At 44.0% G+C, this 18,919-nt stretch overlaps 1 protein-coding gene across 7 annotated transcripts in view; it reads right to left on the bottom strand.

Annotated features, from left to right (window-relative positions):
• Cdk5rap2 (CDK5 regulatory subunit associated protein 2) overlaps positions 1–18,919 on the bottom strand; it is a 190,945-nt gene that overhangs the window by 33,601 nt on the left and 138,425 nt on the right. For 6 of the 7 annotated variants that reach the window (XM_010602920.3, XM_010602923.3, XM_010602919.3 and 3 more), the window contains exons 24-27: positions 14,754–15,324; positions 12,770–13,002; positions 4,033–4,081; positions 1,195–1,367 (exon numbers count right to left, since the gene is read on the bottom strand). In XM_010602920.3, the coding sequence (XP_010601222.1) occupies positions 1,195–1,367; positions 4,033–4,081; positions 12,770–13,002; positions 14,754–15,324 (1,026 nt within the window). The remainder of the gene's footprint in view (positions 1–1,194; positions 1,368–4,032; positions 4,082–12,769; positions 13,003–14,753; positions 15,325–18,919) is intronic. The other variant, XM_010602922.3, reaches the window with a different exon arrangement.

Here is an 18,919-nt window from a genome sequence, read left to right on the forward strand (position 1 = left end):
CCGGTATCAAAAAAGAAAACAAGAGTTTGCTGATCCTTAGTCTATCTGGTCTGGCCTAGTCAATCCCTTGACTCTTTGAAATATACTGAATTACAAACACTAAGCCCTACATTTTACCCTAGCAGGAAGGAATCAAGATTCCAAATGCAGCTGGGTGTGGTGGTGCACACCTGTAATCCCAGCACTAGGGAGGCTGAGGCAGGACGACTGCCACAAATTTGAGGTCAGCCTGGGCCTCATCATGAGTTCAAGGCTAGCACAAACTGCACAGTGAGACCCTGTCTCAAAAAGACCCCCCCCAAATAAACAAACAACCCAATCAACCAACAAAACAACAACAACAAAAAAAGATTCCAAAAACAGAAAAGGTGATGGAATGGGGGAGCACTGGGGCAGGTGCCTGGGAGCACAAGGGTGTTATGGTCTGAATGTCGATGTCTCCAAAGTCAGTATCTTGGAGCCTTTAGCACAGTGTGATGGGGTGAGGAGGTGCCTCACGAGGATGGAATGTTCCTGAACGGGACAGCGACCTCTGCCCTTGTAATACACTCCAGAGAGCTCTCTTACCCACTTTCTTCCAGGTGAGGAGACAGTGAGAAGACAGCAGCCTCTGACCTGGAAGGAGACCCTCACCAGGACCAAACTGAGCTGCCTAGCACCTTGATCTTGGACTCCCAACCTCCAGAACTGTGAAAAAGCAAATGTCTGCCCTTCATAAGCCATTTAACCTACTCTAGTAGCCTGAATGAACAAGGGTGTGGCCACGTGCCAAGGGCCACACTAAGAGAAACAAAGCAGAAGAGAAATCGCAAACTTGTACTTAGACCGAATAATCAGAAGAGGAGGCTGAGTGCTCTTGGAAATCTACAAATCAAAGCAGAAGTGTCTTCCAACTAATGCTGACTTAGGGGTGAGAGACACAAAAGGAAATGAACCAAGCTTGCACTGATACACAAGTGCAGTTTTCCAACCTATCCCTGCAAGAACAGCATCATTTAAAACACAAAAATGGCTTCACCCCAACCCACACTTTCACCACCGTGACTTTCTCCAGGGATAGAGATGTCATTCCATGCTCCGCTGTGGCCTCCCGCACCTTCATCTGGGAAAGGCCCCACACTGTTTATCCAGACAAGGCAGCAGGCTAGAATTTAAAACTGGTCATAGCATGATGCCTATAAAGGCTGAGCTTACCTTGAGAAAAATGGTTCATCCCCATTTCCACCTTCTCAGTCGCACCGTCTTGCTGCTGGTCTCGGGAGAGGGAGGACTTCTCAGATATTTCATCATCAGACAACACGTGAGAGGCAGAAGGCTCAGGAGATTCAGGCAGAATATGCTGGTAGGTTAAGTTGTCTTCTTCAATCCTTAACCATGACGATTGAAAAATATGTCATTTCTCACACTAAGATCTCAAGCGAGGGCCACAATGTCATGATTCTCAAGGTTACTTTCCCTGTGTAGCCACCCTGTGTTTGCAACTTAGCTCTCTCATTTCCCTACAGTGCCAAACAATGACATTTAAAAACTAAAAACAAACAGAGCTGCACAGATTTTAGTTTGGATGCAAGAGAGAAGGCGAAGTGAGGGGACTGTGCCTGCCCCATGGTCTGGCTCCTAAGGGAACCACCCAAGAGAGGGCACAGTCAGCTGCAGCCATTTACCAAATGCCTGCTCTAGACCAGACAGCCTGGAGCTTACTGGGTCCCAACAGATACCCTCATAGGAAGAGCGCGATGCTTCCTCTTAAGAGTTGGACAAACTGAGGCGTATCATAAATCAGCCCACTGTCTCAGCTCGTAAGATACACCACTCAGATTTCAACCAGGCACATCTGACTCCAAGGCCCCGGAAAGATGTGTGAGTCTGGGCCAAAGCCATGAAATGGTCTTATAGAATTAAAAATCTCAAAGCCTCATGGTCGCTAAGCAGTTCCCAACAGTGTCACTCTAGCAATCATGCGGTTATTAACCTGTATTTCCCGAGGACCACCTAAGCCATGAAGAAAAACAATCCAAATGCTGTGATTTGCCCACATGAATCTCCATTATAGATAAGCTCCTTAATTTAAGCTCTTTTCTCTCCTACTTTTTCCTATCACTTCTTGTCAGTGGCCACAGTCTCATTATTCATGAGCTCAGACAAGAGCAAAGGACTACAAAGCTGCAACACATTCATTAACAGGTAAACATCAGATGCAACTTTGCCCAGACAGTGTGATGGATGCATAGGCTTGCTGCTGCTTGCAAAAGTGCCAAGGACACTCATTCCATTAGCTTAGGAGTGGCCCCTTGAGTGCTAAATCTACAGCTGAAAAAGGCAGAAGAAAAAGAAAAGAAACAAGTCTTTTAGAAAGAGAAAGGAGAGACATTGGTTGAGGAGGGCTAAAAGCAGTTCAATGCCTTCCTCCAATCCATTCTCCAGATTCAGTAGTCTTCCAGGGGCTAGGGCTGAGGTTCGGTGATATAGCACTTGCCTTAGCAAGAACAACATGGATTCAAGCCCCAGAACCACCAAAAGAAAAAAATAGTCTTCCAAATGTCTAGCCCTAGCTTCCGCTCCTTCAAAGACTCCTTCGTCCTGTAGAATAGTGCTGGGACTCTTTAACACAGCATTTGAGAACCAGCCCAATGGGCCCAACAGGGCTCTCTGGCCTCACTGATCCAAAGGGCCATGTTTCCCTTGCCACCAGCATGGGCCCGTTATACTCATTCTTTCTACTTAAGCTAAGGCTGCTCTTACTTGGAGAGCCCCTCCTTGCCCTCTTCACAACCTGACAGTGGGTATGATCCATCAGTACAGTATAAGGGTAGAAACAGTGGGAGGGATCTTTGAGATACTACAGCAGAAGAAGAAATACTCCTTCTAAGTTCATAGAAGCCTTGATTAAAATATCCTCCAGTGAACTGTGATACCTTCCTGCCTGTTCAATGCAATGCTGCTGATAGCCTTCAGGATGCTAGTAATTTTTTAAGTATTCTGTATCCAAAAATGATCTCCATTTCTTTATTTTGCCCCTAGGATCCCAAAGGGCCACATCCCTAAAGAAAAGGGATGTACCCCCGCAGCAGTACTATGACAGCCCTCCGAGCCTTTAACAAGTCAATGATGGTAAGACCCAGAAATTTTCAGTTGGTCATGGAGGCAGGCTGAGAGAGCATACAATCATGTGCTGTCTTTGCCCTCAAAAGATGACACAGGATAACCGTAAGGGCACAAACACTGGAGTATGATAGATTCAAGGTCAAGTCCTAGCTCTGCCTCTCAATGTGTGCAACTCTGACCCATAGGCTCCTAATCCTACATGGAAATAAAAATGCTCACCTTATAGGGTCAGAAATAATAAATGTGAAACACTTAAGGCAGCAGCTGATATATACCAATACCCAGTTAGGTCCTTTCCTCCTTTGAGGAGTCTGGGAGTGGAAAGATGAATGCAGAAAGTGTTACAACACTGCATAAGAGGTGTTTAATGTAATTAGGGGCCAGTGCTTCAATGAGAGTAACAGACCCCAGGACACAGGGAAAAAGAAGGGCACTGGGGATTGCCACACTCATTTCTCCTCCAAAGGACTCTGGGAGTGACTTTCACACTACAAAAGGAGGGAGGTCAAGTGTGCAGCCTGGTCAAGCCATGGCCAGAACAATAGAGGCAGGTAAGATGAAGTACAGGGAACACTGTGAAAGGAAAAAGGAGTGAGCAGAGGGCAGGAAGAGGGAAGATGGGCCAGCCTGAGAAGGGCTCAATGCCAGGTTAATAAATCTAGAATTTTTACCCTGCAGGGACCCAGAAGCCAAGAGAAGGAATACGTCATATGATTCAAACCACCCAACAAATCCCACACGTCACCTGAATGGACACACAGTGTGAACTCTTGGTTTTGTGAGACCACTGTCATTTTTATAGGTGTTTGCATCTCATTTACAAGAAGCAGAAAACATATAGAATGGGAGGGAACAACCAGAACATGTTTTTTAATCTTGCAGGAAACCAAAACCAGACAATCCTCTTAATAAGTGCTACACACTTACCTCTCTACTGGTTCATTCTGGAGACTCAGTTCCATTCCAGCTGGTTTTCCTGGAAGCAAAAATAACATGAAGAAAGAAGGAAAATATTTTTAAGTGTTCCCTACCAATTTCTTGCCCATATATTTGCAGGGGCACTGTTCCATTTATTTAAATACTCCTTACAACAATTCCGTATATTCAAAGTGGGGCTACCAGGAGTACAGTTCAGACAACAGGCTCCTGCTTTAGCACTGCTCTGGCACTAGTGCCAGGTGATGCCCTGAATCAGAAAGACAATCACCAAGGCATGGCTGGGGGCAGTTCCTTTTTCTTCTCTAAAAGTCTGATATTAAAAGAATATATGCTCAGTGTAGGAAAAGGGCAAAGTAATCAAAAAAGCTCCCCGCTGCAGACACGTGACTCCACTGCTTTTCCTTATTTCATTCATGCTCCTGGGCAGTAATGATGCTGCAGTTTCTTAATTTCTTTCCGTCTGTATTGTATCCTAAGCATTCCTTTTACTGAATTTGCTTTAGAGACCCAAGTTTTTTAATATCCACACTAATATTCCATGGTAGGCACACATGTGCCAGTTTTTGCCAGCTCCTTAATATAATATTTAGATCATCTCCAAATTTTCATTTAATAAATAAATAAAATAAACATCTTTGTGCGTACAGCTTTATCTGCATTTAAATTATTTTCTTAGGATAAACTCTCACAACTAGGATTACTAGGAAAAGAAGCATTTGAATGCAGCTGGAAAAAAGAACACTGTCTACAGGGGAAAGGACTTAAAAAAAAAACAACAAAAGAAAATAAACTAAAGCTCAGGATGTTGTTAGGCAAAAGACGCTCTGCTCGATCCCTGCATGTCATCCCTCACTGTTTGAAAGGAAGCATGAGCCCAGATTTCAAAGAGGCTAACAACTTTATTTTAAAAATACTTCAGAACTTTGGAAATTGCAGACCAGGATGAGCTCTTTGAAGAAACTGACACATGGCTAAAGAAGAGAAAAACAAAACAAAACACTTCTATAGCTATACTTGAAAAATGAGACTATAATTAAACTGCACCCACACATACAATTTTTAAAACTACTCCTAAAAGGAAAATTTCTCAAACACCACGGTGCAGGAAAAGAGTTTGCATGTTTGCTTTCTGTCTGTGGTTCCCGCCTACAACTAGCAGAGTGGCTGGCTCTGGTAACCAGGCCCTCTTCAAGCCACGAGCCAGCCACTTGGGCACCAAAAGCACATACACAACATAACAAGGGCTTGACAGCCACCTTCCACTGCAGGGCACTGCCACCACCAGGAAGGAATCAAACGAGGCCAAGTAACCAGGCACCAGGCCAAGTGTGGTTTATGAATATCCACTCTTCCCTTTCGGCCCCATAAAAACCCCAGGCACACAGTGTTAGCATTTCCATTTCCCAGAGAAGTGGAATCCTAGGAGGTTTACCATTTCAACCCTCTATCCAGGCTCACTCTCACTACACCACACTTTACAGATCAACAAGGGAGGCAGAGGTATCCTCAGAGCCAGTGTGATCACAAATCTATGCCTTTAATCTCTAGGTCAGTCACATCCTGGCCAAAATGACGTGGAGACAGTGTGGTGTCCTGGAAGGAGGCAGAGGGGGGCAGACCTCTACCACAGAGAAAGCTCTCCGGGCCTCCATGCTTCTGTCCTCTGCATTCCTTCTCCAGAAATCCATGTCTGATTGGTCAGATTGCAAGGCCACAATAAAAAGTCCCAGTCCAGGGACAACTGTCTGCTAAAAGAACAACTCAGTTGGCAATGTTAACGCTTGCACCAAGGCTACTCAATTGATGCTGAGATTCTGACCCCACAGGCCCTGAGGATGGGCCATCTGCCCCAGCCCTCCCTCCAAAGAGCCCAAGCGTCATCTGTGTACTATCAGGCAGAAGCCAGGCCACAGCCGCTTCACATATACTCCCATTCTCCAGGGGAACATCTCCCTTGGGAACTTCACAGGGTGGTGCCCTTGGCTCTGGGCAGGCATTAAACATGCTAAGTCTCCTGACCATAAAACCAATTTAAAACCGTCGAAGACCTCTCCTCCATTCCTCACAAAAGCCATGACCACAGAAAGAAGGGCCCTCATGCCACCAGCGGCACAGGATTTCCTTTTTTCAAATAAAAGATCCATTGGATAACTGGTAATAACTCAACAGCAATTTTATTCCACCAGCTCCCCTATCACACAGAGTTCTTTAAAAACTAAATGACAAATGGTTATGGTGGGCTTTGTGGGGAGATCATAACAACTGATGCGTTGACTTTTTCAGTGGAAACTGCCTTCACACAGGTGACAGGGGAACACATGTTGGGTTTAGGGTGTGTGTCATGAAAGGGCTGCTCCCATCTCTCAGACAAATCCTGTTGCTACACCTAAAAGCCACATAGCTTGTGGCAGTGGGCAGACTTCAATTTCTCAAATAAAAAACATGTAGCTGTCCCCTTCATATGTAAGCATAAGACTATTATACAAGACGGAATTGTGACCGGTTGACCTACCTTCAGACTTCTCTCTACACAGACCCATCCTAGACATACTCTGCTGCCACGTAAGACGCCCGTCTAAAACAATACTCCTCAGCTCAGCACCCATCAGTCACACAGAGCACAGTTCCAGTGCCACAGCTGGCATCTCCAGCAGAACCTCAATGTTGCTCCCTCTCCTCACGAGGAATGGAAGTGAACATTCAGTGACCCCTTGGATGACCGGGTTAGACAATGACAATCCACAGATGAATAAGGAGCCATCCTGCCCTCAACGAGTTCACACCACAGTGGGGACAGTGGGCCCAAAAGACAAGTATATGACAATGCTGGGACAAGGGGCAGTGGGGTGACTACAGAAGGCCAGCCTGGGTCATCGGGGAAAATGTAGAGAAGGTGAAGCAAAGCTATGATTTCAAGTAGGAAGAATGCTTTATAAAGGGAAAATGGTAAGGGGCACCGGGGAGGGCAGATTCCAGGGGTGATTAGGAGTCAAAATCTTCCATCTGATCTGAAAGCCTGGATCATTATGCCAATCATATCCTGTCTACCATGTCATCATGGTGTCACTGCTCAAGCTCGTCCCATTTGCTGAGGACACCAGCCAGACACTTTAAATAATCTCATTCAATCTTTATAAGCAACTCAGTCGAAGTAGTGCTACTACCTCTACAGAGGTAGAATAATCCTCAAAGGGGCAAATGTTCTATAAAGCTGGAGTTTAAACTCAAATATTTGACTCCAAAAGTCCTTTTCTTTTTACCCCAAACCCTTTTGATGGCCTCCTTCACAGGATCACACATGACTATCATGTGTGAGCTAAAAACAACCCATAGCAAAGAAAAGGAACCAGAGTCTGCTTCCACTTGAGGTGATCAAAGAAACGTCCCAGATTGGCAAAATCTCTGTAAGTGCAGGAGGACCACTTTTACAGAAGGGGACTGGGACTGGGTGAACATTCACGGAGGTGGGGAATCCAAGGCCCAGCCACAGAAACATTTGACTATGCAACCTGATGGGAGAGTGAGAAGATAATATGGTGGGTAGGAGGGCAGGCTGTGGAAGCAAACTACCTGGGCTAAAATTCAGATTCTGCTACTTCCTGTGTGATTTTGAATAAGTTCATGAATCTCTCTGCTCCTATTAAATGAGAATAATTCATAATAGTTCCCTGTGGACTGAGAACAATGCCTAGCACACAGCAAACAGTAAGACCAGCGTTCCTCATTTTCTAGTTGTTTTCTCCATCATCCTCATCAGCGGAAGGAAGAAGCCAAGAAAAGGCAGACTGTGAAAGGCCTTGAGAGGAAAAAAATGCTTTGGGTTCATCCCTGTCAGCAAAGGAGGGCTAAGGCCAGAGATCCCGGCAGTTGTCTTCTGTTCCTGTGGCTAAACACTGGCACCTATGGTAAACTCACTGAGGAAGCTTCCCGTAACCTTCCTTGTACCATTCCCATGCCTTAGTCAAAATACTCTGAAGACACAATATTGTCTTCCACATTACATTTACTCGACTGGTCTAGGGAGGCACCATAAACCAGCGTATGGTTCCTAATCTACAATGGGTCCCAGCCTTTTTGGAGAATCTAAGGTTGAAGTCTCACCACTGAAATATGTACATAGCCACAAAATGCTTCAGAGTTCCGGGCCTCTAGTGAATCCCTAGTTCAGTAGAGCTAAGTATCCCTACTTCTTACAACCACATTATCATTTTATTTCTTAGGTTCTACCAATTAAATATTATGAAAGAAATAGCAAGGACAGGCACAAAGATTCCAGTATAAACTTTGTATAACCGCCCCAACCTGGATTCCTAAGTATCCACCTAATGGGCAGTGGTTAAACAAATTATAGTAGATTTATACAGAAGATGGCTCTGCGGCCACTAATACAATGTATATTAATGTGATCTATAACAGAACAAAGAGAGAGTCTGCAAACAGTCCCCTTTCTAAAAGCAATGAACATATGTATTTTAAAGGTCTGGGCATGTGAGGTCCAGGGAAACTAACACAATTTTAGGAGTATTTGCTTATGTTATTCCACAGTGAGCATAATATTTTGTACTGATTTCAGATGGTCGATATTTAAATTTTTAAGAACTCATGCCATGCAACTGCCACAAATATAAAACTACTTCATTACAAGCTTGTTTCATAACTCAGGAGGCAGAGCCCTTAGATGGCACCCAACAAAGATCCAGCTCTGCATTCTATTTTCTTCTCTAAGCTGAGGTGAAGTTCCTCAGACTTTATGTCATTTGTAGAAGAAAACAAAGTTCTAGGGTTGTGTTGTCTGCTAAGCCTGAAATGCTCCAGCCTTCAGAATCCACAGGGAGCAAGAGGGGGGCTCTCCCGGGGTTTGGCAAAGTTGATGCCTGAGAAGTCAGCCAAAGGGTAGCTGGATGGGGGTGGGAGGCAGCCTATGCCAAAGGTGCTCTCCCTGTAGCCACCCACTGCCACTGGCCAGGGCTACGGGGAGGAAAGAAAGCAAGGAAACGCCCTGGACCTAGAAGATGCAGCTTTATCAGTCACCCAATTATCTCTTCACTAACAAAATGAAAACTAGCCTATGTGTCTTGACCAGAAGACAAAATATTCTTATAAAGCTGAGAAAAGTCAAGCACTCTCAAACCCTGCACCTTAAAGATCCTTGGGAAAACAGTACCAAGAAAGTTGTCAAGAACAGGTCTTCAGGGAAAAGCAGGGACTGGGCCCAGATGGGTCACCTATCCTACAGTCTCAACTGGAATGAAAATGAGCATACGTGGAGCCTCCTGGACCATCTGTCCTGTACATACAAAGAAAGCGAACAGAGTCAAAGTCTGGTTTGACCCCTTCTCCTGGGCCTATAAGCAACATGATCTCCTCATTTAAGGCTAAGAACTTCGTACTTGAAGGTTACCACGTGTTCAGTGCTGAGCCAAGGCTTCAGAGCTGTTATTTAATTCGACCTGTAGCAGCTCTGTGATTTAGGTATTAGAATGCTTAGCTTACGGGTAAAGAAACTGAGGCGAGGAATGAGGTTTCAGAAGGTACGCAGCTTACAGGTGGGGAGCCAGACCCCTAATCCACCAGCCCCACTCCGGAGCTACACTCTTCACTGACAGACCACATGTTTTGATATGCAGGGTATCATTCCTGGACCCCAGTTTCATCAACACTAAAGCTGGGTTAATACCGCGCACTTCCAAGATCATTGTAAAGTTTCAATCAAAGAACATATATGAGCCCAAGAGGAATACAAGGAGATCTAACAGAAAGAGATTTTTGCCCGGAAATCTGATTTGAAATCCCAGCTCTCCCATTCATTCCATAAATGATCACAGATGAGCTGCTTCCTCTCAGTGGGCGCACACTCCCCACTATAAATGGATTCAGGTATTAACTCACTCATTTATTCAGTGTCTCAAACAACACACATCGAGTGATGACGACGTTCAGACACTGTTTATGTCCTAGTGCTACAGCAGTGAACATTTCATCTAGCAGGGGAGGCAGGGCACCAAGCAGGTAGTGCTGTGCAGGTAGAGTGGGCTGAGGAGGGGGAACCCGAGCAGGAGGCGGGTCGGGGGAGACGTCAGCAATGGGGCAGAGGCCCTTGCTCTTTCACAGTTAGCAAACAGGAACTCCCAACAAGGGGACAATGAGAAAAGGCTTGAAGAGATGAGGGAGGGGCACCAGAGAGAAGAAAGTGCAAAGGCTGGAAGAAAGAGCAGAGGGAAAACTTCACTGTTTTTCATACTCAAATAATAAAATTAAATTATATCAACAAGGACATAGGATTAAAATTAATATTAAATTGAACACAGGTATAGGCAAACGAAACTTGTATTTTAAATAAATAATGTAACAACACTATGGAAAGAATGAAACCAAGTATCTTTTAAAATCAATACCTAACCACATACCATTAGCCTAAAAACAAAAAGAACTGCAAACCAATGTGTGAAGTCTTCTAGTACGTCTTTCACAGTGGTATGGTTGGTGCAATTCTGGAGCCATTTGCATGTATCATGGACATGAGCAAAGCAGAGCTCTTACTGCTGGGGCAGCAGAGAAAATTTACAAATATGGAGGTGGGGAAGATAAGAGTTTGGCTAAGAATTATTAGGTAGTAACAACTGTAACGATTCTCTGAAGTAAACTTTATATTTACACAATACTAATTCTGCTTGTTAAAAGGCCTAGAAACAATGACACCTCCATGGCAATGAACTCAACCAGCATAGAGTCTTAGTTTTTAAAAAGCATTCCCCATTAAAAGGAACCGAGGCTGCTCCGAAAAATGGTTAGCTGAGAGAAATGGGACAGTATTAGAGGAGCCTGGGACATCTTTGTTCTTCTGGAAAGTAAGGAAGCGCTCCTGAAAACAACAAAAGCAGGAACATATCAAAAGGATCTTCAACTCACCAAACCAATCTACTGGCCTACACTAGTAAACAACAAATATTTAAATAAAAGGAGTTTAATGTAGAATGCATCCTTCTGGTGGCTGTCACCTAATAATAAAGGAAGAAGGAGAAGGTGTTAGAAAAAGAATCCCCATGTAGCCACCACCACAGCAACCCTTGACTCTAGCAAGAATCATCGATAGATGCTAAAATGCCTGGGGTAAAAGTTCAAAGAGGAATGGACTCTTTACAGAGTTACAAAGTGTTCCCATCAATTATTTATTTGTTGTACAGGGAAATGTTATAACTTACAGTGGAGAAACCTGACAGATGGCACTAAAGTCTATCAAAGTTAATATCACCAAAACTGAGAAAACTCATATTCTGGGCCTTCTAAATGTGGCATCATGAGAACAAAACATCACTCATGGAGCCTTCTTGCCTGAAGTAAATAAATCTCAGCTAGTCAGGAATCTCAACATGAGTAGACAACAGATAACCCAAAACTGTGGGACTGGCCTGAACTCCTCAAGTATTTGAGTGTCATCAAAATAAAAATGGTGAGGAAGGACTCCAGATTAAGAGAACAAAGAGAAATGACAGCTAAAGACAACAGGGCAGGGGAAGGCCGGCAGTGCATCTAGCTCAATGGCAGAGGGTCTGCTTAGCATGTGCAAGGTACTGGGTTTAATCCCAACTCGGAAAAGTGACATGGGGCAAGATTATGAATCAGGACCAGGGATAAAACTGTCATAAACACCACTGAATCAACTATAAAAATCTGAATACAGACTCTATATTAGATAACAGTATATGAGTTTATCCTATTCTGACTTTGATAATTATGCATGAGAATGTCGTTGGCCTGAAAAACACCCTGGAGTAGCTTGAGGGAAAGGGATATGACATGGCCGATACACCCTCAGAGATTCAGAAACATAGAATATGTGTGGAGAGACAAAAGAATAAACAAATGAGGCAAAAGGTTAACAACTGATGAAGCTAGACAAAGGGTAAAAGGGAATTCTTTATTATAGTCTTGGAAAAAATCATTTAAAAGTTATGTAATAACATTATTAAAATAAGGGCAGAGATTTAGTTCAGTGGTTCTGCCACCTGCCTTGTAAGCTCAAGGACCTGAGTTCAATCCCCAGTACCAAACAAGAAAAAAAAAAGTAATATTATTAAAATAATAGCACAAGCCTAGTGCGCTGGCATGCACCTACAGTTCCAGCTACTCAGGAGGCTGGGGCAGGCAGACTGCTTGAGCCCAGAAGTCTGAGACAGCCTGGGCAACAAAGCAACACATTGTCTCAAAAGAAAGGAAAGATACAGGGGGTGTGCCTAACATATAGCTAAGATTTTAAGATTTCACTTCATATTTTCTCTAGTCACTCCTGATCTCTGAATGTATTTTATCTGTTATGTTTTGTATGGTTGGTTTTTTTTTTGGGGGGGTGGGGGCTAATATTTAAAACCCATGAGCATACACATACACACACACACACACACACACACACACTCACACACACTCACACACACACACACACACACACCCTCTTTTCTAGATATTTCAGAATGGGCAACCACTCAGCCAGTGCTGAGGGCAGCACCCATGCAATTCACCAGCCCAGCCCCTGAGACATCTCAACTGGACACAGCCTTGGCACAGTGCAGACCAGAAGCCACAAGAAGTTGGACCTGGCCAGTGCAGGAAACAGCAGCCAAGCTTTCTGCTGTCACCTTGACAAGGTGAGGGCCAATGCATCATTTTCTCTAGGCTGTCCCAGGTCAATTACTGATTGTCGCAGGACCCACCAGCCCACGCCACTTACCACTGAGAAACAGCTTCTCCAATTTCTCCAGCAGCTCTGCACACTGATTCAGCTGCTCCTGGAAACCTGTGGCCATGCAGTCATCCACATCGCTGGCCTGCAGCAGCTCTGCAAACGCCTTAATCATGGTGTTTATGTGCTGACGGTAAACGACACAGATGCCATGGCTATCCTTAATCTGTTGCCGCTGAAGGGAGAGCTCCCTGGCTTGGGACTGAACTAATGAACCGTATCTGATAAAAGGGGGAAAAGAAAATGCTTGTGCCACTTTAGAATTTAATTTTTGTGACCTAAATGCTAATCAGAAAAATCACAGAACAAAATTTTTACCTGCAGCTATACAAGTGTGTATTTAGAAAGGCTGAAACTATACAAGGCCACTCCTTCTTGGAGATTAAAGAGTCAACAAAGCTAGAACAAAGACTTCTGCAATAGTTTTAACCTTATAAAGCTCCCAATTAAAGTATAATTGCCAAGGACTCAAGAGAACAACTACTTTTATTCTAAACTGTAGAAACAAGTGCCCCCAAGGATCCAGGGACCCACCAAAAACTCTTGTGAAGCTCAAAGAAAAAGAAGGTATAAGATAGGACTTTCTCCTCCCAACTGAAATGTCAGAGAATAGTCATATGGCTAGTAACCACTTGCATAGTACATAAGACCTGTCAATCACCAAAGGAGGTATTCTATATAAGTTACTGATTCAGTCTTCCAACAAATGTATTAATGCCTCCTTTTAGAGGAAACAAAAGTGATCACAAAGTTGAGTCGTGGTGAAGATTTGGGATCCAAACACAACTCTGATTATGCAATACTACCTTGTTACCACCGGGGGCTGTCCTTTCCTAGTTGGGCCCAGGAGTGTTAGCCAGAACAGAAAAGTACAGGTGGAGAACATGTGGCTCATAGCAACTGTGGCCACAGTAACCCAGCTCCAAAGAGACTCTGACACTTCAGCTCCCAACGTTCTCCTTCTCTGAAATGACAACAGTGTTTGGGCCTGGCGAGCAGCTCTGACATTACGCATGCACATACTAATCATGCGACACCAGTGCCAGCAGAGGGGCTGGTTCAATGGAAGAGGAGGAACATGAGCAATACAAGAGGACAATGTAGGCATGAAGCCTGGAGCAGCTCTGACAGCCCTAGGAATACGCGCAGGCAAGTCACATCAACGCACACAAGGCTCCTTATTTATAGAAACAAGATGAGAACACCTCACGCTCAAGGGTATGGGTATTAAATAAGAAAAGTTCTGTTACCCGGGGCCTGACACAACAGCCCATCAGTAAATGCAAGCTTGCTTCAATCTCCATGCTTGGGAAATCTTAAAAAATTCACTCTGGCTCCTGACAACTCAGAACAATGTGCTTGTCTCAAATTAGTGATGAACAAAGGTCAACTCTACAAATGACCCCATTTTTGCCATATCTTATAAAGCAAAACTATATATATTTATACCCATATAAGGCATTATCTTCGTGACCTAAGAATTCTTCTCTTTCAACATAGCCTTATTTCTGTAAGATGACCTCAGAGGGTAAAGATATGGAAAATATTTATGTTCCTCCCACTCTGCCTAGGACATCAGATTTTGTTCCATAGGACAGCAAAGGCCAATAATGGAGTCCAAGAATAAACACTGCAGTAAAGCAGATGCACTGTAATTCACCAAGTGACTGGTATGAAACCTCTACCCTAGTCCCAGCTCCAGGAAGCAAAATCTGCCTTGTCAAATTCAGAGGACATTCCACCCCTAACTGATGTGCATGTGTGCAGGCACTATGCATTGTGGCCTCGTGTTTCATTTCTCCAAGGGCCTGGCTGCCTGACCCCTACCACAAAGCCTTTCCCAAGGCTGTGACACTGTGATACTCCACACCCCATCACAGAGCAGCAAGCCCCTGGAATTCACACGGCCTGCCTAGAGGCAGCATTGGTGGGCTGCAAGCTTACATGAGGAGAAGGCAAATGTGGAATGTACCTCAAGGGTGAGAGATCTCTAAAATTATTCTTCAGGTTATGGATTTCACTGAAGAGTTGCAAGTTCAAATTCTCCTCCTTCTGCAGCTCATACTCCTGTTCTACCAGCTGCTGTTTTAGGCTTTCCAGCATCCTGCCATCAATCATTTCTGGGGACAATGGACGGATTTTCATATGTTTCACATATCGTACTTGGTGCAAACTTGAGAAGGTCATATCTTCTTCATCAGTGCTGCCTTTGATCTTGTTTGAACCATCTTGGGCCCCTTCTGTCCCACACATAACCGTAATAATGGCCTCACTGCACTGGGAATGTTTGTGAAGCTGAAATACGAAATTCCGGTAGCCCTTCAGCTCAGCTTCCAAGTCATGGATTTTCTGTTTTAAGTATTCTGTATCATGTGAGATGTCAGTGTTCTCGGATTCATCAGTCCAAATCACACTGTCTTTAACAGAAAGCTGACTCTTAGAACTCAAGTGAGCAGATACTGAGGTTGAGCGTGGCAAATCTTCAGGATGCTCTATGCAAGCTGGTAATACGGCAAGGCCATCACCTGCGTAAACTTTAGAATCTGAAAATCAAATATGTTTACGTCAGTAGCTCCTTTACTACTACACACCCCTTACTCTTACATCACAACAATAACTGAGCCAAGACCATTACAATAACTACCTCACGAGCCTCTCTGCCTCTAGTGTTTCCTGTTATGGTTTACACGTTAAATGTCACCAAAAGGCCAGCCTGTGGTGCTACCAGAAGTGGCAGAACCTTTAGGAGGTGGAGCCTAGTGGAAAGAGGCTAAGTTATTGAGGGTGCATCTAAGAAGGAAAGATTGTGCCCATGAGGGGCAGACTGTGACCCTGCCCCTCCCCCTCTGCCTCTCAGCCACCATGAAGTGAGCGGCTGTGCTCCACTCTGCACTCTTTTCCACAATGTTCTGCCTTGCTACAGGCCCAAAGTGACAGAGCCAGGCAACTATGGACTGAATCCTCCGAACCTATGAGGCAAAATAAACTTTTCTTCCTTTCAAATTGATTTTCCCAGGAATTCTGTCACAGCAATAGAGACCTAACAAACACATCCCTTACCTCTCAATTTATCCTCTTTCTCAAGAGCAAATGTTTAAAAGAGTGAAATGAACATGACAAACCAGCAAGAAACCTAAAACTCATAGTATACCCACTGCCAGAGACCTTCCATGATCTTGTTCTAGCAACCTTTCAAGAAACACTCCCTGTCACCACCTATGGAGGTTTCCAGTAAATTAACCACAGCTCCTTGCACATACCATGCTCTTTCATGCCTCCATACTTTTGCATGTGCTGGGCCCACTGCCTGGAAAACCCTTAGCTTTCTATTCTACTCCTACTCTAAGAACTCCTACACGTCCTCCCAGATCTAATTTTTCTTTCTCTGCAAGCCCACCTCTGAACTATGCAAAAGTCATTCTTCTCTGTGCTTCCATAAGTCTTATACATATATGTTACCCCAACAAACATACTATGCTGTGGGGACCAATCAGGAATTACAGTTGGCTTATTTATTTATTTACACACCAATCAGTTATTTGGAAGCCTCTCTCCCTCACTAGACTGCACACTGCTTTGCAGCAGAGATGTAACCTTTCATCCTCATGTTCTCAGGGCCTAGTACGGTACCTAGCACAGATCGGAAGTCAGTGACAGTTTGGGAAATATTGAGGGCCTCATGAAGCAACATTAAAGAGCAATAATTCTCAACACCCACAACAGGAATGTGCTTTTCTCATTTCCAGTCTCCTAGTATCCAGGAGACATCGTGATGGCTCCTTTGTGAGCTTTTTCACTGACTCACAAGCCTGTCAAGAAACATTTCCTGATACCAAGCTTAAATCTCCAGAGCTGCAGCCCAACTCATTTGAAAGGTGCATTGGTGGGTCAGAGAGAAGACAAAGAGCAGTAAGATCACAACTAGATTTGCTGTTTGCTGGGTGCACAACCCTTAACCCCTGTACCACACTGCCTGCTTCTCAGAGAAACTGTAACTCCATACAAAGAGTTGTTCAAATACTTTTAAAGGCAGCAGAATACAGTGGGAAAAAAATCAATTTTGAAATCCAACAGACTTAGGTTTCCAACACCGAATTTGCCACTTATTGGGTGTATGACCTTAGCTATTTAGGCAAAGTAGCTAACCTCTCTGAATCTCAGTAACTTCATCTGTAAAATGGAAAGAACATCATTCACGATGAAGAGTCGTATTTGTTTGTGTTTTAGGGTTTCTCTGGTGTGAATAAACTATAGTAGTATGTAAGATCCTAATGATATAATGGACAATGTGAAATAGGAAGAAAATGGCTAATGGTGTAGGGAAAGTGGGAAGGGTGGGGGAAAGCTAATAAGAGGAAAAATATGAGAAAATGAAAAAATGGAAATGAAGTGTTTATAAAGGGGGAGAGGAGGAGGGGTGAAGGGAGGGCAGGGACAAGGGGAGAACCAAGACCTGTCATGTAAAGGTACAAGATCCCAGTGATGAATGTAACTGTACTGTGTACCTAAAATGTACCAATAAACTCGATGGGGGAAAAAAAAAGAAGTGAAGGAACCTAACTAGTATGAATATGTTCTTTGTTTCCCCTGAACCATTACATGATGGAAGGAGATACCCATCACTGGAAGCATGCAAGTGAAGGCTACAAAAGCAGCACTGTGGGATGGACCAGCTGACCTAGAACACTCAGAAGAAAATCACACAAATATCCTGTGATACTGCACGTTCCATTGTCTGGTTCTGCAATCTGCCCCTTGTGACTTTAGGTCACTCTTGTCTCTGGTCAGGATGCAAAAGCCATAAACTAAACCTTTTTGTTTTAGACAGCAGCTGCCACGTGACCTAAAGGAAGCATTCCTGATACAGCACTCTTACTGTGTCTACAATTTGTTAGGATCACTACTCTATGAGGTTTGTTATTCATCTCTTAATCCAGTGTCTGGCATGGTTAATCTGACTGTTAGCTTCACTGGCTTGAGAAACACCTCGGAGACAAATAAAGCATACTTTGGGTGTGTTTGGTCAGGTCGTGGGGGCAGGACCACGGAGACCGTATCTAGTCCCTGGCCCCTTGCTCACTAGATCTCCTCCTCTTCTCTGATTTCTGGGCAACATGAGTTGAGTAGCTTCTCTCTGGCTTGCTCTTCTGCCATGATGTTTCGGCCTTGGAGTCAACCAATCAGGGACTGAGACCGTGAGCCAAAATAAACATTCAGTACTTTAAATTGTGTATGTCAGGTATTTTGTTCCAGAAAAAAAAAAAAAGCTAACCAATATAAGGCCAATAATGGAAAAGCTAATCAGTAAGTACTTCAGGCTGAAAGAGGGTGAAAAAGAAAGAACAAGGGAGAAATCTCTCCACAAGGCTTTGCTCTAGTGAATCACTCTCCATTATAAAGAAATATTTTTGCTATAACCACCTCATTCTAATGGAATTTGGTCTTTATTTCATGACAAAAAGCAATGTTTGCTCACAGGACCAAAGGTTAGGTCCAATGACTTTCATTAAGTAATCATGAGGTGAAGACAAATAAGTCCTGTACAAATGTCCATTTGTGACACAGACCGTGGTCAGCCCTGGTATTAGCCACACACAGAGACACATCCCAGTTAATGCCTGGGGGAGGTGCACTCTCACACGAACACTTGGGCCTGCGATTTTAACTCCTTCTCTAAAAATGTAAGAAACACATAAGAAACATATCTCACTAATAGTTTGGACTTCAGAAATGCCCCCCAAAAGTCCACAATCTATAGCAATTTGTGATTTAGCAGAAGTTAGGATTTGGCTTTCAGGCTTCAAGGCTAAAACACAGCAAGGCTCATAGCCAGAACCAGCTCGGCAATATCTCAGGAGCCTTTGACAAAGGTACAAAGGAGCTGCTTCCACTGTTTGGTTAAGAACCACTGTACGGAGAGTGGGAGAAAGGGAGGACTGCAGGTTGTAGGGTGAGAAGTCACCCCATCCCCTGCACTGATTTCATTATCTGCAGCTGCTTACACCCCAACTAGACAGAAAGTTCTCCGAAGGGAGAGATGGCAACTAATTCATCTCTTTCCTCTCTCTCTTATACCCTGTGTAGGAGGTCAGGGACACAGGAGGCCTGACCGACACCATAGGACATGCCAGGACCTAG

This window comes from Fukomys damarensis, unplaced genomic scaffold, assembly GCF_012274545.1.
Source record: "Fukomys damarensis isolate Sample0158 unplaced genomic scaffold, DMR_v1.0_HiC HiC_scaffold_36, whole genome shotgun sequence".
NCBI lineage: Eukaryota > Metazoa > Chordata > Mammalia > Rodentia > Bathyergidae > Fukomys > Fukomys damarensis.